This window comes from Typopeltis vanoorti, chromosome 18 (genome assembly GCF_054136105.1).
Source record: "Typopeltis vanoorti isolate ZY-2024b chromosome 18, IOZ_Tvanoo_1.0, whole genome shotgun sequence".
Taxonomy (NCBI): Eukaryota; Metazoa; Arthropoda; class Arachnida; order Uropygi; family Thelyphonidae; genus Typopeltis; species Typopeltis vanoorti.
This window is the reverse complement of record NC_143566.1, coordinates 97,290,339-97,311,684: the sequence shown is the minus strand read 5'-3', so window position 1 is coordinate 97,311,684 and position 21,346 is coordinate 97,290,339. Positions and strand designations below refer to the sequence as shown.

At 34.4% G+C, this 21,346-nt stretch overlaps 1 protein-coding gene across 1 annotated transcript in view; it reads left to right on the top strand.

The window, feature by feature from the left end:
- The window catches only part of Slh (sec1 family domain containing Slh), a 349,840-nt gene that overhangs the window by 237,948 nt on the left and 90,546 nt on the right, over positions 1-21,346 (top strand). Inside the window, exons 16-17 of the mRNA XM_090408533.1 lie at positions 9,507-9,543; positions 12,069-12,136. Of these exons, the coding sequence (XP_090264659.1) occupies positions 9,507-9,543; positions 12,069-12,136 (105 nt within the window). The remainder of the gene's footprint in view (positions 1-9,506; positions 9,544-12,068; positions 12,137-21,346) is intronic.

The following is a 21,346-nucleotide window of genomic DNA, read 5'->3' as shown; positions in this document are numbered from 1 at the left end:
AGGGCTGAAGCTGATTCCATGAAAAGCCTTTCATATTTGTATTTACTATGGTGTATTATCCTGGCTTTCTTTTGCTATTCTTATGGCAGGTATCCAGCGTGTGGTCAGCAAGACCAGAGTGGCTGTATTGGTGAAACCGGATGTAGTCCTTGTGTTCTGAGATTCTGATATCGGCTGTCCTGCCTGTTTGGATAATACAGTAGGACAGCTTACAGCTGCAAGGGATCTGGTATACACCAGATAGGTCTAGGGGGGGGGTTGGTCTTTAGTAGAGCGGATAAGGGATGCCAATTTTTTATATGGTCTGTAACAAGAAGTTAAGTCATGTTTTTTTAGGATTTTTTGTAATTTTTTCAGAGGTGCCTCGGATGTAGAGTATGGTGATGGATTTAGAGTAATCCTTGTTGTGAGGGGAGGGAGGTTGTGGTTTACTGGTTTCAATATTTTTTTAGGGGGGGGGGGGGCATTGGCTGAGAAGATGTTGAGAATGTGGTTTAGTTCTGTGGTTAGGGCATTGTCATTTGAACAGATAAGTTTAGCCCTGTTGTGTAGTGTCTTCATGACTCCATATTGTTGCAAGGAGGTGTGGTGGGATTGTTGGTGAATGTGTCTGCCTGTATGGGTGGGTTTTCTATAAGACTGAGAAAACCAAGGTTCCATCAGGCATAGGGTATGGTATGGTGATGGATTTAGAGTGATCCTTGTTGTTGAGGAGGTGGAGGGGGGTTGTAGTTTTACTGGTTTCAATATTTTTTGGATTTTTTTGGGGGTAGCCATTGGCTGAGAAAGTGTTGAGAATGTAGTTTAGTTCTGTGGTTAGGGTAGGTCTGGGGGACGGGAGGGTCTTTAGTAGAGCGGATAAGGGATGCCAATTTTTTATATGGTCTGTAACAAGAAGTTAAGTCATGTTTTTGAATGTGTTTCTCAGCCAATGGCCTACCCCCCCCCCCCCCCCAAAAAAAAAATCCAAAAAATATTGAAACCAGTAAACCACAACCCACCCCCTCCCTCCTTCCCTCACAACAAAGATTACTCTAAATCCATCACTATACCCTATATCCGAGGGCACCTCTGAAAAAAATTACAAAAATCCTAAAAAAAAACATGACTTAACTTCTTGTTACAGACCACATAAAAATTTGGCATCCCTTATCTGCTCTACTAAAGACCAACCTCCCCCCCCCCCCAGACCTACCTGGTGTATACCAGGTCCCTTGCAGCTGTAAGCTGTCCTACTTTGGCCAAACAGGCAGGACAGCCAATATCAGAATCTCAGAACACAAGGACTACATCCGTTTTCACCAATACAGCCACTCTGGTCTTGCTGACCACGCGCTGGGATACCTGCCATAGAATACAGTGGAAGAAAGCTAGGATAATACACCATAGTAAATACAAATATGAAAGGCTTTTCATGGAATCAGCTTCAGTCCTAAGAAACAATCCAAACCTCAAGAAATTTGACTGCATGAGACTGCCTCAAATTTGGGAAACCTACATCAGAAAACCTTCAGCCCATTTTCCCAAGAATACCAACATTGCCCACTAGGGGGCACCATTAGGACTTTAGGAGAAATAATAGCTTCCTGCTTCTTCCTCACTTACTGTCTGTTGTGCCCGGCATGCACGTGTCTTGTTCTTAAGTTTCTTGAAAATGGCAACGTGACATTGCCGAAATATTGAAGTATATTAAAATTTATTTTAATGTATATCCTAGTTGACGTTGTAATTTCCTTAAATCGTTTAGTAAAAAAAACCAACGTCTAAGCCTTGGACAGGATTGCATGGAAATCCCTTTGCAAAATCTCAATACTTTAAAACATAAGAGATCATAGACAAAGAAGAAGAAGATAAATTAATTAACAAAATAATTTTTTTATTCATATAAATATAATGATAAACAGATGATAAAAAAATCTAAATAAATGAAAATAAAGCTTTATAGTGGAACTACATTTAACACATCTCTACAGTCCTCTTGTATTAAGGTTTTCTTGCAATGGGGCTCTACCATCATATTTCCAGTTGATTCCATGACATGTTTGAAGTGCATGGTCTTGTTGGATTCTGAATATATAGAAATTTGAGTAATTAATATTTACTTCAGAATCCAACATGATCTTCCATCACATAAGCTAGACTTGCAATTATTATTTAATGTAAATCACTTGTTTATAAATTAATACTCATGTAACTACCTTTAAGCTCTATTAATAATTAATTAATCAAGGATATATAATAATAGTGAAAAGACTCTGTATTAAAAATATTAAGTTTATTTTATTTATTGCTATGTTAATATTATAAGAATTTGTATTCAACATTTTAACTGCATATTAATTGAAATGTAAATATTCCTTATTTGTTCCTCTATGTAGAGGTATAACGTTGTGCAATGCCTCAGTTTTATTATATTTTGTTACCGTTGTCATGAAGACGTATGTAAGATAGCGAGCGCGGAGTTTAGAACAGAGCGTGACAGATCGGTATTGAAGGGCTGAAAAAGAATTTTAATAGAAGTAGTGCACGAGAATAATTTTGGCGGGAAGAAGGGATATATAAGCGAAGAACAGACAAAACGATTCATTCGGGGAATCAGAGTGAGATAATAGCAAGTAGAAAGATAAAAGCGAGTCGGCGAGTCAGTTAAGTAGCTCGCTAAGGTTTACTAGTCGAGGAGCGAGTTGGCTAGTAAGTTGCAGAACCCACAAATAAAGCAACGGAAGATGGCAAAGTAGCCACTGGATGACTAGCGATAATTTAGTTGGGATTTTGACTCGACCGACCTTTCAGGGACGCACGGAGTAACTAAAAGAATAAGTAGAGGCAGCAAAGTTAAATTTAAAACAATAGCTGTGCTAAGAGATATAGTGCCTGAAAGATTAATTGAATGCTGGAAGAATAGGCAACTGTACATAAAAACTTCAAGTTGAAGAATACTACTGCGTGGTACCTTAGTTTATGAGTTATTGGCAGAATACTGAATTGGTCAAGTGATGTCAAAGATAGTACAAGCATTTTGCTCCAAGCAAGAACCTTTTAACTACAGGGTGTTTGGGATAAATTTGACAGTTTCGTAAGGAAAAAGAAAATCTTCTTTGTATCTATTAAATTTAATGAATTGACAAAAAAACATTACAGGCAGAGTTAATTACAATACTATCAACAAGATTTACTCAAAATAACCACCATTAGCATCGATCACAGCTTCAATTCTGCTTCGGAACCTCGAACAAGCTGATGCTACAGTCTCCCTGGGAAGGGCCCCAAAAACTGTTTTAATTTTATCCATTAACTGGGCTTTTGTATTACTGGAAGTGCGATTGGTGTCTTTTTCAACTGCGCCCCATACAAAATAATCCATGGGGTTAAGGTCTGGGGAGTTTGGAGGCCAAACATTTGGACTGGTGAAGTCGTAGAAATTTTCAGACAACCATTTTTGACTTTTCCCAGAGGTGTGGCAAGGGGCCGAATCCTGCTGCCATACATACGGCCTACCATTGGCTACCCTTGTTATCCAGGGCTTGACTACAGTTAGCAACTCCACGAACAAAGCCCGAATTCCAATGCCAGGGTTCTTCAACACCTGTTCCTGCAGATTTGCGAGGAATTCTGCTGTACGAACGCAATCAGATCGTCTGCTAGGGATCTTTCTTCTTGCTACATCCTCGTAGTCACCATTGCAAGTCTCTAGTTCATGCCTGATTGTTTTTACTGTATTCAGGGAGCATTGGGCAGCAGTCGTAATATCCTTATTTTGATGGCGGGCACGAATCATCATGATACAAGTTATTCTCTTCCATGATTCAGGTGGGTTCCAGCTATCCATCCTTTCTGACATCTTGTATATGAATGAAGAAGGGTCCAAACTTTTAAATGAAGAGAAGTGTGTGTTAATACATGTAACTTACGGAAAAATATAATTAATTATAAATATGTCAAATTTATCCCGAACACCCTGTATGTGAATTGTGACCATTAAATTAAATTAGAAAAAGAAGAAGCGTTGCTGCCCTTATATTGTATTTGAAACTTAACTTACTATAAGATGTTATTGTAGTTGTTTACTAAGAAACTTATGACATTGAAATTATATGACTAAATTACCAGATTAGCCAAAATGTTTGTAATACCTTATTCAGTGACTTAAACTAAAGTGTATAATTTGTAAGCCTATATTAAATGTTTGTTTTGTTGATCTAAAGTTGTACTTTTCCTGAATCTCTTTTACTGCACCGTTCATAAAATAATCGAACCAAAGCGGGTGAAATAAATAAGTTAAATAAACTCGGCCTGTATACATAATAACAACACATAAAAAGGAAATAGTTGAGAGTTGGTTTTACTTTTATTTCTTTGACTAATTTAGATATAGAGTGGCGCAGTCAATAAATACAAATTTTCTCTATATTTGGATTAAAAATCAACTAGCAACTTGTTTTTTTTTTTTTTTTTTTTTTTTGTTTAAGAACATCGTAGTGACAAATTGACGGATCCAAGGTATAGGTTAAGACGAAATAGGATCCAACAAAATGGCGCAGTTGGTAGGATTTGAATTCACTATTATAGGTTGTAATATTAAGTATTAGATTTTGTTATAGTATAAAAAAAAAAAAATAAGGCAAAAACTGATTCCAAGAACTTAAAGATAGATTAAGTGAATCAAGTGAATTGGTTGTAAATTAGAATCAGGCAAACATAGAAGTTGTTTTAGGATTCTGATATTTTTTAAAATTGTTGTTAATAGATTAATATGGCTGTTTCATCTAGTTCTAAAATGGAAGATAGTGAATTTTTTCATACAGTGAACCCACAACAGGTTTTTACTTATGTTGAAAAACTTAGAGAAATGGCAAATTGGACGGATTTTCAACTGTTAATTTTACTCAGAAGTAAATTAATAGGCAAGGCTAGAACATATTTTTACTCATCTCCAATTCTCAAGGATACATTAGATTATCAAATATTTAAGGACAACTTTATTTCTCAGTTCTCAAAGTTAAGAAGTATTGGCCCAAATTTATGGAAACTACAGAGAGTTTCACAAAAGGATAAGGAAACTGTCTCTGATTTTTACAATCGGTTGTTGACACTATCTAATAGCTTAAATGTCACAAGTGAAGATAAATCTCATTTAGAATGGGCTGTGTTCCAACAATTCCTTGGCGGAATTGTTGGAACACAGCACAGTTAGAACAGAATTGAGGGAAACAGCCTATAAAAGAAAAATTTAATTTCCACATTGGAAGAGTGTTTTAAAGCTGTAAAGGAAAAAGAGTAGATGATAGGGGATCTCTCTCTCCCTCATCCAATATAAGCCATATAAATATCTTAGAAAAGGATAATTGTTCCTCTGTCATTAACAAGACTGAGAAGGAGAATAAAAAGGAAATGGAAGGAAGAAGGATATTGCACTTTGCCTGAATCTCTTTTACTGCACCATTCATAAAATAATTGAACCAAAGTGGGTGAAATAAATAAGTTAAATAAACTCGGTCTGTATGCATAATAACAACACATGAAAAGGAAATAGTTGAGAGTTGGTTTTACTTTAATTTCTTTGACTAATTTAGATATAGAGTGGTGCAGTCAATAAATACAAATTTTCTCTATATTTGGGTTAAAAATCAACTAGCAACTTTATTTTTTTTATTTTTAAGAACATTGTAGTGACAAATTGACGGATCCAAGGTATAGGTTAAGACGAAATAGGATCCAACAGTCTGACACAACTGTTTTACCATAGTGGAGGAATTTATGTGGCGTTTGTGTTTGTCATTTCTTATTGGGATGGTAATTGAGGGATCTTTGGACGAGCTGAGCATGCTTTTTAACCTCCTACAAAATTAAAAAGTATACTCAGATATAATATCAACAGATGTAAGATTTTTTTGAAATAAAATAAAGGAGAGGATTATCATTTGCAATATATATACATTTAAGATCAAGCTTATGTTCAGTATAGAAAGTTAATAATACTCACAGTTGGTTCTGCAGTTCAAAAAACAGAAATAAGGTAAATACAATAGTTGATTTACCAAGACATCAGTCAATGAAATTAGAATAGGAAGCCATTTGGAATTATGTAACATTGACGTTACCAAAAAATATGAAAAAACTGAAAGAGCATCTCACTTCACTGTGAGAGCCTCCATAGCTCAGTTGCATAGATGAAGCTTTTTGGTCAGAAAGACCTGGGTTTAATTCCCATCCATAATATGAGGAACCCTTTATCTGATAAAGGGTTCCTCCCAACCAGATAAAGGGTTCCTCGTGTTTGACAGTAGATAACACACTGATCTACAGTCAAAAAAATATGTACTTAACCCTGCGGAGGTCGTGGCTGATCTGACAGATACAAACAAATTGTTTAATATAAATATTCTTACACATATCCAAGCAGTATAGCTTGGAGTTTCATGAGTAGCTGCGCATGCATGTATTACGAGTGATATTCCACACTGTTTATGCAGTCAGTTTTGGTTTAACACGTGTTATGTAAGGTGTGTGATATTTGATAGTAAATTGTATCTGAGAGATACCGCAAACTCCGATCTCAGTATAGTATTGGTTTAGTTTTTTTTTTATTTATTTATTTACTGTTGAAAATGGCTGGAAAAATATATCGATTGGATAATCCATCAGATGTTGAAGAGATTCAGCAAATGTTACTCGAGTTCGATGATCAGAATGATAGAGTCGAATGCAAAGATGAAAGTGATTTAGAAGATGATGATTATGTGAAAGTTCATTCAGAAGATTTGGATACCAAACGAACAAGATATTTTTAGTGAAGAAAGTGAAGATGAATTAGGCATGCATGAAAAGTATTTTCTTGGAAAGGATAAAGAATCAAAATGGAGGAAAAATCCAATAAGAAGACAAATTAGAAGACAGCCACAGAATATTTTGTGTCAGCTTCTGTTAGTTCAGCCAAACGCAAAAAATGCCAAGACAGAACTTGAAACTTGAAATTGCTTTATCACAGATGATATTTTAGATCTAATCTTATTATATACAAATAAATACATTGATTCTATTTCGAACCAGTGTTCGAAAAATCCAATAAGAAGACAAATTAGAAGACAGCCACAGAATTTTGTGGAAATTTTGTGTCAACTTCTGTTAGTTCAGCCAAACGCAAAAAATGCCAAGACAGAAATTGAAATTGCTTTATCACAGATGATATTTTAGATCTAATCTTATTATATACAAATAAATACATAGATTCTATTTCGAACCAGTATTCAAGAGAAAGAGATGCTAAATGAATAGACAAAACAGAATTGAAAGCATTTTTAGGCCTCTTATATCTAGTTGGTTTACATTGCAACAATCAGCTAAATTTTTATTCTTTATATTTCTTTGTTCAATAATATCTAGATTGTAACTGAAAATAAATAAACCATCATGTATTATATTTGCAGTGTTTTTTTTTTTTTTAAGTTATCGCATTTTAGCACATACTAGTAATGAATGTATCTCTCAGATACATGCAACCTAAGCTGCAATTTTTACAACCCTGATCTCCGCAGGGTTAATCCCTCATAGAGGGCTAAACTAGCCATAAGGAATGGGGTGGGGGATTCCATACGAATAAATAAATAAAAATAAAACTTCATTGCGGAACTTTGGCCTTGGGGAGGAGTCTTCCCCTAGTCAGCAGTGTAATGGAGAAGCAAAAATGAAACAAGAATCAAAATCAACCAGATAAAAATATGTAAAATGACAATGATAATTCATCGTATTGTAAGAAGATGATGAATCTTTATTCTAAAGTGTGTGTAACTGAATATAGTTTTTGTATGCTTTTGAGTACATTTATTTTAAAATATACTTAATTTTTAATTTGAGCACAAACTGCATTTCCATTGACTATTATGTTTTGGTTCATTTGAAGTCTGTAGTATTAGAGAGCTCTTGAGAAGAAAGAATATTTTCTTCATTGACTTTTCCTTTTACCCTCTAATGTTCCAAACTTTTCAGTGGTTGATCTCAGACTTATAATTTTCAACAGAATATGTGATCAGTTAACATGACAGCATATTCAACAGATGACCTGATTTGACTGCCCTCTAACTGGTGTGTTCCACCCTGCTACTGGCATCGATGTTTATGAATCTTTAGCTGGGAAATAATAATTACCCATTGTTCACCACCTTCACCCTGTTTATTTTATTGGAGGCCGAAGCAGTCATGAAAAAACGTTCCATGATCTCCAGAGCAGGACTGAAGCATCTAATCCCTTATTTGAGGATGAATTTGTAATAAGTTTGATCTTTCATGCTTGTAATTCACATAAAAAAGATACGGGTCACAATTTATTTGTGGTAAGAAAACAAGCATTTGATGTGATTTTTTCAGTTGAATTTCTGGAGCTTTATACAGAATGAAAATTATCAGCTTTGCATTAAAAACAAACTTGAATTATATTATGTTTATATAAAATACCCCCTTTCTGAATTCCTCACTGGATCAGAAGAGCAGTTTGAAAATTTTCCCAAATCAGTATTTTCGAAGAGATTAACATGGCCTGCCATATGCCAGCCTACCCTATGATATTTACTACATTTTGCCTGTAGCTAGTCATGAGTGCCACCTCACTTATCAGCATTATTCCTTGAAACTCAGGAATTCACCCTCACAAAATATACAGATTATCTTGGGAACATACAAGAAATGGACAAAAATATGTTTGTGGATTGCGCAGTGTAGAGTGACCTCCATGATAACTTTTGAAACTTTATGGAGGTGATACAATAATAAATTTGCACATAAGCCAGCCTGGTTGGCCGAGGGGTTAGCATCTCAGCTCTCCAGCCTGAGAGTTCTGTGGGTTCAAATCCTGCCATGGGCATGGATGTTTGTGATTGTCTGTGAAAATACTAGTGGTGGTGGTGGTGGGTGGTAGATGGCATTAGTGTAGGTGATGATGGTAGTTGATGGATTGAGTAGTGGAGGCAGTGAGCTGTAGAGTAGGTGCCCTCTCTCGATGAGTCTTTGGACTCCCTGGAGGGATCTCTTAATAATAATAAAATGCAATGTCATACAGAGACCTTGTACCTGATGACCAGCTTAATTTCTAAGAGGCCAAATGAATTTATTTTTACTTGTAAGCAGTCTCAAAAACACTATATTTGCATAAACAGGGATATGCAGCACCTATCTTCCTTTAAATTTCTAAAATAGCCCTATATCTTTAAAGATTTGACACCATTGTTTAAGGGGATAGGTAGTGCTAGTTCCTTAAAAACAAAGCTAGATATGTATTTTGTAGATAATTGCTGACTAATCCTGCTTGCTTGCTTACTTACTGAAACTTGCTAAGCAGTGAAAATCTTAATTGTTAAAAGAGCATATATAGTTTTATAAATCTGGAATAACAGTGAAGCAGAATAATATTACTGATTTCCACTCTTTGCATTTGTCTATATTTTGCTTCTTATGAACAAATATCATGCTCCACATTTGGATACCTAAGTTGCAAACTTTTTTTTTTTTTTCAGGAAAAGTCTTTAATGGATATGATAACAGATCCTGAAGGTAATTTTTTTATTTCTTTCAGCCAAGCACAATTAAGCTTTATAAAACATTTTCTAGATCATTTATATTTATTTTCAAAATATTATATACAGAGGTGTTTCAAATTAATTAAAGTATCCCTTTTCAGAGCAATCGGTAGAGCAAATCAGTAGACAAAATACCCTCAAAGTTTGTGGGTTTGCTAACTAGATCACGTGGAAGAGATTTTGGCAATAAAAAAATTAGTTAAAAAAGGACCAATATGGGAGATATGTTGCTGTGAGTGAGAAAAGATAGTGATTTTGCATATCACGTGTACCATAAGGTGGTATAAACGAGATATAGGACTGAATCTACAGTCATTTGACTTGCACAATGGGTCTTACTTTGCCTGAATGTACCTTGCTTGTGAAGTGTTTCTATAGGAATGGGGGGAAATGATGCAGCAGCAGCACTTCACGAGCACTTGTGGAGTAGTGTACTTGTGTACACTAAATGCAGTGCAACACATGGTTCATCGATTTGAAGAAACAGGCAGTTTGACAGTCCAACCAGCAAAAGGGTGTAAATCTGAAATCCACAAATAATTGAAGATTTTGCAATTCCACTATTCAATAACTGAAGTTATTGAATAGTGGAATGAGAATGCTATAGATTCATGCAGTGCACGTGCCATAACAAGACAATTAGATTTGCCATACTCGATGGTTATGGAGAACTTTGCATAAAATGTTGCAAATGGGAGTTGCTAGTATCCGAGAAATATTTGCATTGGCATTTCTGACATGTGGAGGTGGATGAGGATTAGCCTTAACATCCTATAGAATGATTTCGTTTGCATTAATGTAATTTTCTTTCACTCACAATGCCATATTTCCCCTATCAGTAATTTCTGAACTTTTTTTGTCAAAATCCCTTCCCTTTGATCTGGTTAAGATACTCACCAAGTTTGAGGATATTTCATCTACTGGTTTTCTCTAGATTGCTTTGAGTAGGGGTACTTTGATTTGAAACATCCAGTGTGTGTGTGTGTAATTTAAAAATATTCTATTTATTTTTAGCACCAACATTTTTACCTGTGAGCAGATTATGAAAATTTTATGGGTTGGTGCCTATTGAAATCACATTTGCTTCCATAGCTCTAGACCACCAGAAGAATGACTATTATAAGTTCAGTTCTTCTTATTAACTAGAGAATTTTTTCAGCAGGTTCCTGAGCTAAACAGACCACACCAAGACAGACAGCATTAACTTGAAGAAGAGAGGCTGTATTTTGCACATTGCCTCTCTGTTAGTGGCCAATGTATATGTCAGTGGTATGCATGCTCGTGTGTGTGTGTTTTTACCCCTTCAACTACTTTGCTGTTGCCAAGAACACCATGATTATAGGATCTCCAGAATCCACATACTGCAATGTGACAGGACTTCCTGATGTCCTTGACATTCGGCAATACCAAATAATTGCAATGGATGACCTCAGCTCTGACCACAACCAAGTTATATTTCAACTGGACTCGCAATGAAAATATCTCAGATTGGGTCCCAACCATCAACTGGAAAAATTAACACTTACTCTACATAAATCTTTTGGCCTGTATCCAACCATCAACCCAAAGAAACTTGAGAAAAGTAAATTGGCCCAAATACACACAATTATTAGAAACGTATTGCTCAGGCACACCCAAGTACTGAATTGATCAGCAAGTACTAGAATTAACCAACAACATACAAAGAGCTGCAAAAAAACTCAATTCCCAGAGGACTCATAGAAAGCCACAACTGTAATTTAATTAAGAGAGGATTAGTATTAGCTAAAGGCCTACTAGAAGTACTACTATTTCTTATACCAAGTCGGGATCCCTAGTGGCACAGTCTTTAAACAAAAATAAATTTCTAATGCTCTCAGGTATAGGAATATAGTCATGGAAAGTAGAGTAAGAGATGACAGGAAGAATAAGAATTTAATACATTATAAGGAGGGGAAATAGATACTCAGAAAAGGATAGCTAAAGAATTATTTTATATAGAGCGCAGCAGGAAATAATATTGTAATAGCACAGACAGAAAATATTACAACGGAGTAGTAACAACCAGAAACATTTATAATAGTACAATATAGTAAAATAGCCTCGGTTTACATAGTAGTCTGCCAACTATCCCTGATTGGCTACCTGTGGAGATTGAACCCCTTCAGTCTCCAAAAATTAGAAACTGTAACACCATGTCGATAAACAAATTATAATTTTTATGAAAAAAAAATAGTATATTTTTGATCATGGAGGCAATGTGAATGTATTAATCTCTAAGTAATTTTTAGTCTTTGTCTAGTGTGCTTTTCTGCATTGAATAATCATACTTGCAGTGTGGGTGGGTGGGGGGGGATTATACAATGTAGTTACTTGATATGGAAAAGGAGTTCTGTAGATGCTTGTAGCAAAACATTTGCAAAATTAAAATTGTTTTTCATTCACATTAATTAATGGAAAATAAATTGTATTCTATTGTGATTTTTACATGCTTTTATTATTACTTGTCTTTTTATTTAGCTGGAACTTCAGCAGATAAATTAAGATTATTCCTCATTGCTTTTATATGTGGTCCTTCAATGACAGAGGTTAGTAGTATGCTTGTAATAGGAAAAGTATATAACTGAAAGCTTTTAATTTTGCAACTAAAAACCAAAATTAGGGCGAGATGATAAATTTTAATATTTTGCCATAAATAGCATAATGCTGTTTTTCATATTTTTACAAAATCTCTCTCTCTCTCTCTCTCTCTCTCTCTCTCTTTCACAAAATTACATGATAATCTCCCTCTCTTTATAAATAAGTCAAGTTTATTAAAAAATAGTATTTTTATAAATAAATATATTATTATTAAGTAAAATATATTTAATATTAAAATTAGTAATTACTGATATAATTGATAATTCTTTATTTTAGCATTCTCAATTTATTATAACTTCTTTACTGCACAGAATATTTAGCTGCTCGTTGATAAATATTTATTTAAAAAAATAAAAAAATAAAACATCATTATCGTCATGCACTTCAAGGATTTAGGCCTATTTCAGCTTCAGAAGCCATTGGCAAGTCTCTTAAATGGATGACCTGGTCTTCTTTTCATGCTAGTTTATAATGAATAATTTGTTTGATCTTTTCATTCGCATTCTTTAACATGCTCTAAACCAGAGGTCGGCAACGCAGTGCCTGCGGGCGCCAAGACGCCCACAGTGAATTTTTAGTGCGTCCTCAGAGAAATTATTGTAAACTGCTTTGGAGCTTGCAGCGGTAATTTTGCAGCTTAGATTGAAGTATATCTGAGATATACGTTTATTACTAGTATGTGCCAAAATGCAAGAAAACATAAAGAAAAAACACTGCAAATACAATACATGATGGTACAAATTAAGTGAATATTGAATCCAACATTGTTTCATAGCCGAATATAGAAACTACTAGAATTTTGTGACGAATATATAGAAACTAAAAGTTTCGGCAGAAACAAGCATAAATAGTGCCTTATGGACAACTAGTAGTAAAGGTGAAGCAAGCTCCAGACCTCTTTCCTTAGTATTTTCCATTATTTTTGTAAGGCACATCTTGCAGAGGTCAGCAACCTGGAGTGATTCAACAAACACACATACTAAAAAACAAATGGTTCTGACAACGTTTAGGAATGGTGTGAAGGGTAGTGAAAGAGGTTGCATTGATAACTAGATGACATCAACAACTCAAACTACTTATGATCAAAGGTCTCTCGGGCGCTCGCATCTGATCTGACAGATACATGCTAATTGTTAACATGAATATTCTTTAACCATTAAAGAATATTCATGTTAACAATTAGCATGTATCTGTCAGATCAGATGCGAGCAATCTTGCTTTATCAATCATAATTGCAAATGTATTTTTATTATGCAATAATAGTGTGGCTATTTCTAAAAAAAAAAAAAAAAAAGTAATATTGAAAGACATTTCAAAACAATTCATGCCAATTGTAATTTTAAGTTTAATTATTTAAATCAGAGGAGTCGGCAATGCAGTGGGCGTCATGGTGCCCACAGTATTGCACCCTTTATATTAAAAAGGTTGCCGACCACTGCTCTAGACAATTGTACTTATATTTCTTTATTTTCTGTCTTATTGGTTTAGTTCTTTCATTATTTCTTAATCTTTTTGTTCAAATAGGATATATTTTGTACATATAGAAAAGCTTAGGTGTTATTGATTATTTTATAATAATGCTTCACTGTATAAACAACTCCAAGAGTGGAAAAAATAAAATAATTTATTGAATTTACTAATATTTCACTGGTTTTCCACCCAGCATTTTCCGATACACAAATTATAACTGTGACAAGCACATAGACACTAAACAAAATCATTAAAAACGATTCAAATTGTAACTGAAACAGAGCTAATGTCCTAATGGTGTCCTCTTCTTGAGTATCCTGCAATTGAGCAGGTTCTTCTCTTAGTAGCAAAAACTTTCCTTCCACTCTCTTCTGTTCTGAGCCTTCTCTTCCAAGGTTGTGTACTTGTCTCCATTCAGCACGTCATTTAGCATTGTTTTCATTACTCTTCCTCTGTGTCTTTTTCCATCTATTTTTCCTTCAATGGCATCTCTGATGATTCCATTCCCTCTCAGAATATGTCCAATCCAGTTTCCCTTTCTTCTTTTTATCCTCCTTAACAGACTTCTTTCTTCTTCTACTCTTTTTAAGACCTTCATTAGTTATTTTATCTGTCCATTTGATTTTTTCCATCCTTCTCCAAATCCACATCTCAAAGTTTTCCAAAATCTTAATTTCTTCTTTCTTCAATGTCCAAGTTTCAGCTACATATAGAACAACACTCCACACATAACATTTTATTAGTTTTTTCTTTAGATTTCTATCCATTTTTACTTCTGAATAAATTCCATTTTCTATTAAAGGCATCTCTTCCCATCGCTATTCTTGCTTTTACGTCACTTTTACATCTTCCATCACTGCTAATCACACTTCCTAGATATTTAAATGTCTTTACTTGATTCAGTTTTTCCCCATTTATTCTGATATTCATATTTGCCTCTTTCCTTGCTATTTTCATTACCTTTATTTTTCTTATGTTAATTTTCATTCCATAATTGATAAGGATTCTACTAATCTGTTCAACAGATGTTGTAGTCCTGTTTCAGTATTTGATATTTGATAATAATGTGTTGTCATCTGTGTATCTTATTGCAAATATCTGTCTACCTCCAATCTTTATTCCTTCTTCCAAATTCTCCAGTGTTTCTTTTAACATTGCTTCGGAATACATGTTAAACAAAATTGGTGACAGAGAACAGCCTTGTCTTACTCCTTGTCCAATGATACCTGGCTCTGTTGTACCATATATGTCTCTCGCCATGGCAGTTTGTCCCATATATAGTGAAATAATTAGCCTTCTGTCTTTCCAATCTATACCAATCTTTTCCATTACTTCTTCCATCTTATCCCATTTTACAAAGTCAAAAGCTTTTTCAAAATCTATATAACAGATATTAACTTCTTTATTCACTTCCAGACTACTTTCACTTACTATTCTTAACAGTCCAATCGCATCTCTTATTTCCCCTACCCTTCCTGAACCCAAACTGATCTTATCCAAGAAATTCTTCCACCTTAGATGCAATTCTTCGTGTTAAGATTCTCATAAGTATTTTTGATGTATGGGAAATGAGACTTATTGTTCTAAAATCCTTGCAGTTCACTGCATTACTTTTCTTTGGTATAGGTATAAATGTTAAGGTCAAAATCTTTTGGTAATTCTCCTTTGTTATAAATTAAATTTATTATTTTGGTTATTTCTTCATTTCCTTTCTTCTGAAGTTGTTTCAGGAATTCTGCTTTTTAGAGGAATTCTGTCTTCAAAATGTCTGGGCCTAGATCATCTTCTTTTACCTTCTTTTTATCTTCTAATGGCAACTCATTTGGTTTATTTTCCTTGTCATATAGATCTTCTCAGTTATGATTTCTCCATTCTTATTTTCTATGCCTCTAGCTCGGATTCCATTTCTCTTGTGATTTATGCTTCTTGCTTTTTTCATACAAAAGATTCACTCTCTACTTCTTTCGGCTTCCCTTCTCAATTTGTCATTCAGGGTTCTGTATTGTATTTTCCCTTCTGGGGTGTCTTTATTTTTCCATTTTCTTCTTTCTTCCATTAAAGAAATCCTATCATTAGTTATTCAAGGGTTTTTTTTTTATTCTTTTAGCTCTTATATATCCAATATCTTCTTCTGCAATCTTCTTTATTTTCTCTTTAACTTGTTCCCATTTCTTTTCTTGATATTCAGTTTTGACAAAACTTGTTTCTCTAATTCTTTCTCCAATCTATTTCTAAATTCCTTGGTACTTTTTAATTTCTCTAAGTTCCATTTTTTCCTTTTCATAGCTTCTTTTATTTTCTTTAGTTTCACATTTATTTCTATGAATAGTAGGTTGTGGTCAGAGTAAATATCAGCTCCAGGATACATGCATGCATTTTTTACACTATTCTTGTAGCTTTGCTTTACTATAATGTAATCAGTTTGATTCCTTTCTGTATTGCCTGTTTTTTTCCATGTGTAAAGTCTTCTCTTAGATTTTTTAAACTAAGTATTCGTAATTATTAGCTTATTTTCTTTACAGAATTCCGCTAATCTTTCCCCTCTCTCATTTCTATTACCTAATCCGTATCTTTCTACTACACTCCCATCCTCTTCTCCCACAACTCCTTTCCAGTCTCCCATTATAATCATATAGTCTTTTCTTTTTTCTTCCTTAATTAGGTCTTGTAATTGTTCATACATTTCCTCTATTTCCTTATCTGAATGGTCACTTGTTGGCATATATATATACACCTGCATTATTGTTATGTCCACAGCTTTAGCCTTCAATTTTGCCACCATAATCCTGTCATTCAGACATTTTATGCTAATGATGCTCTTTGCTGTTCTTTTATTAAAAACAAGTGCATTTCCTTTTTCCTTTTTATCTCCACCTGATTAAATTAATCTTACTTCGTCACTATAAAAATCATCTACATATCTTTGAAGATGATGCAGAATATGTTTGATATATGTTTTTTGAAAACCTCAACTTGATAATACTAATTTACATTTGAAATTCAAAAACTTACTTTTCTGTCTAAGAATTTAATAGTCAATTGTCTCTATTTTCTGTGTCCATCCAAATACTTGGAAATCCAATTTCCAGTTCAACTTTTCTGGATTAAATTCCACAGTGACAGAAAGTTAGCAGTATAGTTCTATGGACAGAAGTATCTATTGGAGACATCTGTGTGTATACACTTCTTGGAAAAAAGTAAACTGACTGACACCATAGTATGAGGAACAAACAGCCATGGTGCCCACCTTAATAAGATGTAGGATCTCCTTTTGCTGCGATGACTGCAGAAATCCTATGGCGCATACTTTCTGCAAAAGTGCAAAGCAATCAATGGGAATTTTGGACCTTACTTCCTGTAAACATGTAATGAGGTCCTGAACTGTTATGTAGTGGACGTCTTCTGATCTCACCTGACTCTCCAGTCATCCACAGATGTTCAGTAGAGTTGAGATCAGGACTCTGTGGAGGCCAGTCAAGTGTGGTCACATTCATGTTCACAAACTACTCAGTTATAGCAGCAGTGTTATGACACAGTGCATTGTCTTGCTGAAAGAGATAATAGTCGGTTCCATAGAAACGCCACAAAGTAAGAAGCATTGCTTTATCCAGAATATTCAGACTTCTGGGTGTTCAGTGTTCATAGTGCCACAAACAGAGGTTTGAGGGAAAAACAGGACCATACCATCACACTGCCACCTCCAAATTTCATAGTTGGGGTTATGCACTCTGGTAAGAGATGTTCACTGGGGCATCTGCCCCACCTTTTCATTTTCTTGGTAGAAGGTGTAGTGTGATTCATTGCTCCATAATGCAGCTTTCCAAGCTTCCATGTCCCACTCTACACGCTCTTTGCACCACTGAAGATGATGCTGCATGCTGGTTTGAGTAATGTGGGGCTTGTAAATTGCAGTCATACCATGGAAACCCATGTTGTGAGCCTTGGTTTTGAATGTTTTTGTGCAGATTTGTGTTACAATTGATGTCCAGAACTCCACATTCAACATGTTGCTGACAAGTGGCAGTTTTTACATATTATCTTTCATAGCACCCTACAGTCATGTTCAGTGAGTGTGGTGGGCACTGTGGGTAGTACTTGCAGTTGACTCTCTGGACTTCCATCTCAGTATGGAATCACTGATTGATGATCTAGGGTGGCTCAGTTTGTCAACAATCTGCCAAACAGATAGGTCTACAACGTTGCATCCTGTCACAACACTTCTTTTATGCGCCGTCCATTCCTTTCTCGCAGCCACTTCACTCAGGCACAGTTCCACTGACATGGGAACAACATATTCCTTCAATTTATACTGGCTTAAAACACGTGACTCGTTACAAGGCACGATGCATTTTCCATGGGAGTATCGTTGACGTCTTTCCAAGCAGTATGTGTGTGTGTATTGGTGGGTTTATTATAGCTGATTCTTACAAAAATATACATTTTTGGTGTTGAGGCTATCAGGTGAAAAGATGTGCTGTTAGAAAGCTAATGAAAGATTTGTGATTTTGTTGATCTCTTAAGTGTTTTCTTAGATTTAATTGTGTATTTTTAGTATATTATTATAGTTTTTTAGTGTAATTACTATAATACAGCATTTTATAACATAATTGCAAAAATATTATTACTTTTTACTACTCTTAAGAATGGTGCTGAAAACTCATCATAACAAGTGTCTAAAGCTCAAGTTCTTAGTACTGAAGAGAGCGTTTGTCCTGATGAACAAAAGTACTGCTGTAGTGACAATGATAATTTATCTGAGGATAAGTTGACATTAAAAATATCTCAATTAAAAGAAATTATTAGAAAATCGACCAGAGAATTGGAAAAAGTGGAAAAACGTTTGACTGAACTTTTTCAGGCAGGAAAGTACTGAACTTAGTAATCATTATATTAATAACAACAAGATAAGTCAGTTAAAATCTAAGAAAAAAGAGGTAATATAGTATGGTGACTTAATCTTAAAATTTGCACTTGCCAAGGGAGTCACCACTTCTAGTTTTTTGATAAAGCAATGAACTTCTAGTTCGTTGCTTTATCGAAAATTAAAAATATGGCAAATGTAACTGAAAACCAAAAAAGAAAAGTAAAAGAGATGGTAGTTCTGGTAGGTACTAATAATTTAAGTAGTGACAAATATAATATGAGAGAAGATATGAAAGGTGTGTTGGAAGAAGCGAGAAAGAAATGTGAGAGAAAAAAATTGTAGGATTGCTACCCAAATATGACAGTACTGAGTTAATAAAGAGGGAAATGATAGCAAACGATTTCTTGCACAGGCTATGTAGAAAAAATGGATGTGAGTTTTTAGATGTGTGGAGTGTGTTTGATCGCAGAAAACTCTTGTATAACAATTATTATTAAAAGAATACGTAAGACCACAGTAATAACTTTTAATTAATAAAGGTACAGATATTTCATACTAAAACTAATAGTACAACTTCAGTGTCATACAAACAGTTATAGGAATGGAATACAAGTAACGAACATTTGGTGGATCACCTTTTGAAATACAATTGTTGCTGCATGCTAGGAAATGATAGAAAATAATAAATAGTTAATCTTTAAGATAATTGGTTTTTTATTGATTACATAAAATAAATGTCTCCCAGATCTTTGAAAGAAAGAGACAATCATTTCGATTTAAATTCAGTCAATGTAAAATAGCCTCACAACTTTCTTTGAAAAGCATTCATATTTGAACCTGCATCAATGGAGGAGAATAGCTTTATCCCACTGGATATTATGAATAGTGTTAATACTGTGTTGTTCTAGACCAGACTTCTGAGGTTTGTGGTATTCAGTATAATATTGATGTTCCTTAATTTTTTTTTCCACAGAATGGCCAGTTTGTTCAAAATAAGAAACATCGCATACACACTGTACTTGGTAAATGCCAGCCAAAGATAGAGATGACAATTTATCCTTTGTAGAAGGATAAATTGTCATCTCTACGTGAGAATCAATTGATAATTTTTCAAAATTCTACCTATATGTTCTGAGATTCCTGGAATGGTTCAAATATGAACACCTTTAAAGAAAGTTGTGAAGCTATTTTACACAGACCGAATTTAAATCGAAGTGATTGTCTCTTTCTTTCAAAGATCTGGAAGACATTTATTTTATGTAATCAATAAAAACCAATTATCTTAAAGATTAATTATTTATTATTTTCTATCATTTCCTAGCACACGGCAACAATTGTATTTTACTAGATGATCCACCGAATGTTGATTACTTTCATTACTTGTATTCCATTCCTATAACTGTTTGTATGACACTGAAGATGTACTATTAGTTTTAGTATGAAATATGTGTACCTTTATTAATTAAAAGTTATTACTGTGGTCTTACGTGTTCTTTTAATAATTATACTATGCACAGGTACCTCTAAAAATTAGCTTGTATAAGAAGGGTGGCTTGCACTTGAATTCATTTGGCATCAGAAGCCTGGAGAAGGTGTGGGACCTAATGCAAAAAGTCAGGGAAACTAGATCATCAAGGGAAGAATGAGAAAAATGTGTATGAAAGATCAGCTGTGGTATGCAAACGTGATAAAGATATGAATGTCTTCGATCATGGTCATGTATGTGGTGAAGGGATGGAAAAATATGCTCTGGGTTCAGAAGTTTTAAGTATGTCTGATGGGGGGGGGAAGAGAAAAAAAAGAGAAAAATTCTAGAACAAGGCCAAATAGATTACATATCTAATTATAAGAATAGGCTAGGTGGTAATTTTTATGTCTATACATAAATGCCAGGAGAATTTAAAACAAAGGGGTTGAATTTTGTTACTTTATTGAATACATTGTAGCGTAAGATTGTTGGTGTTAGTAAAACCTGACTATCAGAATCCGATATGGTAAGTGAGATCGAGTGTAATGGGTATACTATTTTTAGGAATGACAGAAGAGATAGGAGAGGAGAAGCACTACTAATAATATCAGATGACTTAAGTCCAGTTAGCATAGAAACACAAGAAAACAATGATGGTAACAATGTCCCATGTAGCAGTGAGTTCGAATCTATCTGGTGTGAAGTGGTTAACAGAATGAAATATATGGTGAGATGTTGCCACAGCTGTGGCAGCTCAGTTGCAGGGGACGAAGAAATGCATTGCCAATTTAGCCTTATGGGAACCAAATGAATGATTATTATGGGTGACTTTAATTTTCCAGATATTGATTGGATAGAAGAGAAATGGCATGATAAGAAAGAAGAATTTATTGAATTGTTGCGAGACAACTTTCTCATGCAGCATATGAAAGAAGGAACTCAAGGTCAATGGCTATTTTACTACCAAATGGTGACAGTGATCATGCTGTGCTTTCTTGGGAAGTATCTAAATGTATAGATGCTCTGATTAAAACAAGTTACATGTTGAACTACAAAGCTGGAAATTATGATCAACTTAGGAGAATACTATCTTTGGTCCCATGGTTTCAGTTACTGAATGGAAAAAATGTCAGCAATACATGGGAATCTTTGAAAAAGTGCTTAAATGATGTGGTATCTGAATATATCCATAGTGTTCGAAGGATAAATAGGTTGGGAGTGAAATGGATGTACAACCTTATTAAGCAAGAGATCCACAAAAAGATGATGACGTGAAAAGAATATCGTGAGAATAAGAGTTAAAGGAGTTATGAAATATATAAAGCTCAGGCCAGAAATAATGAGTATTGTGCAGAA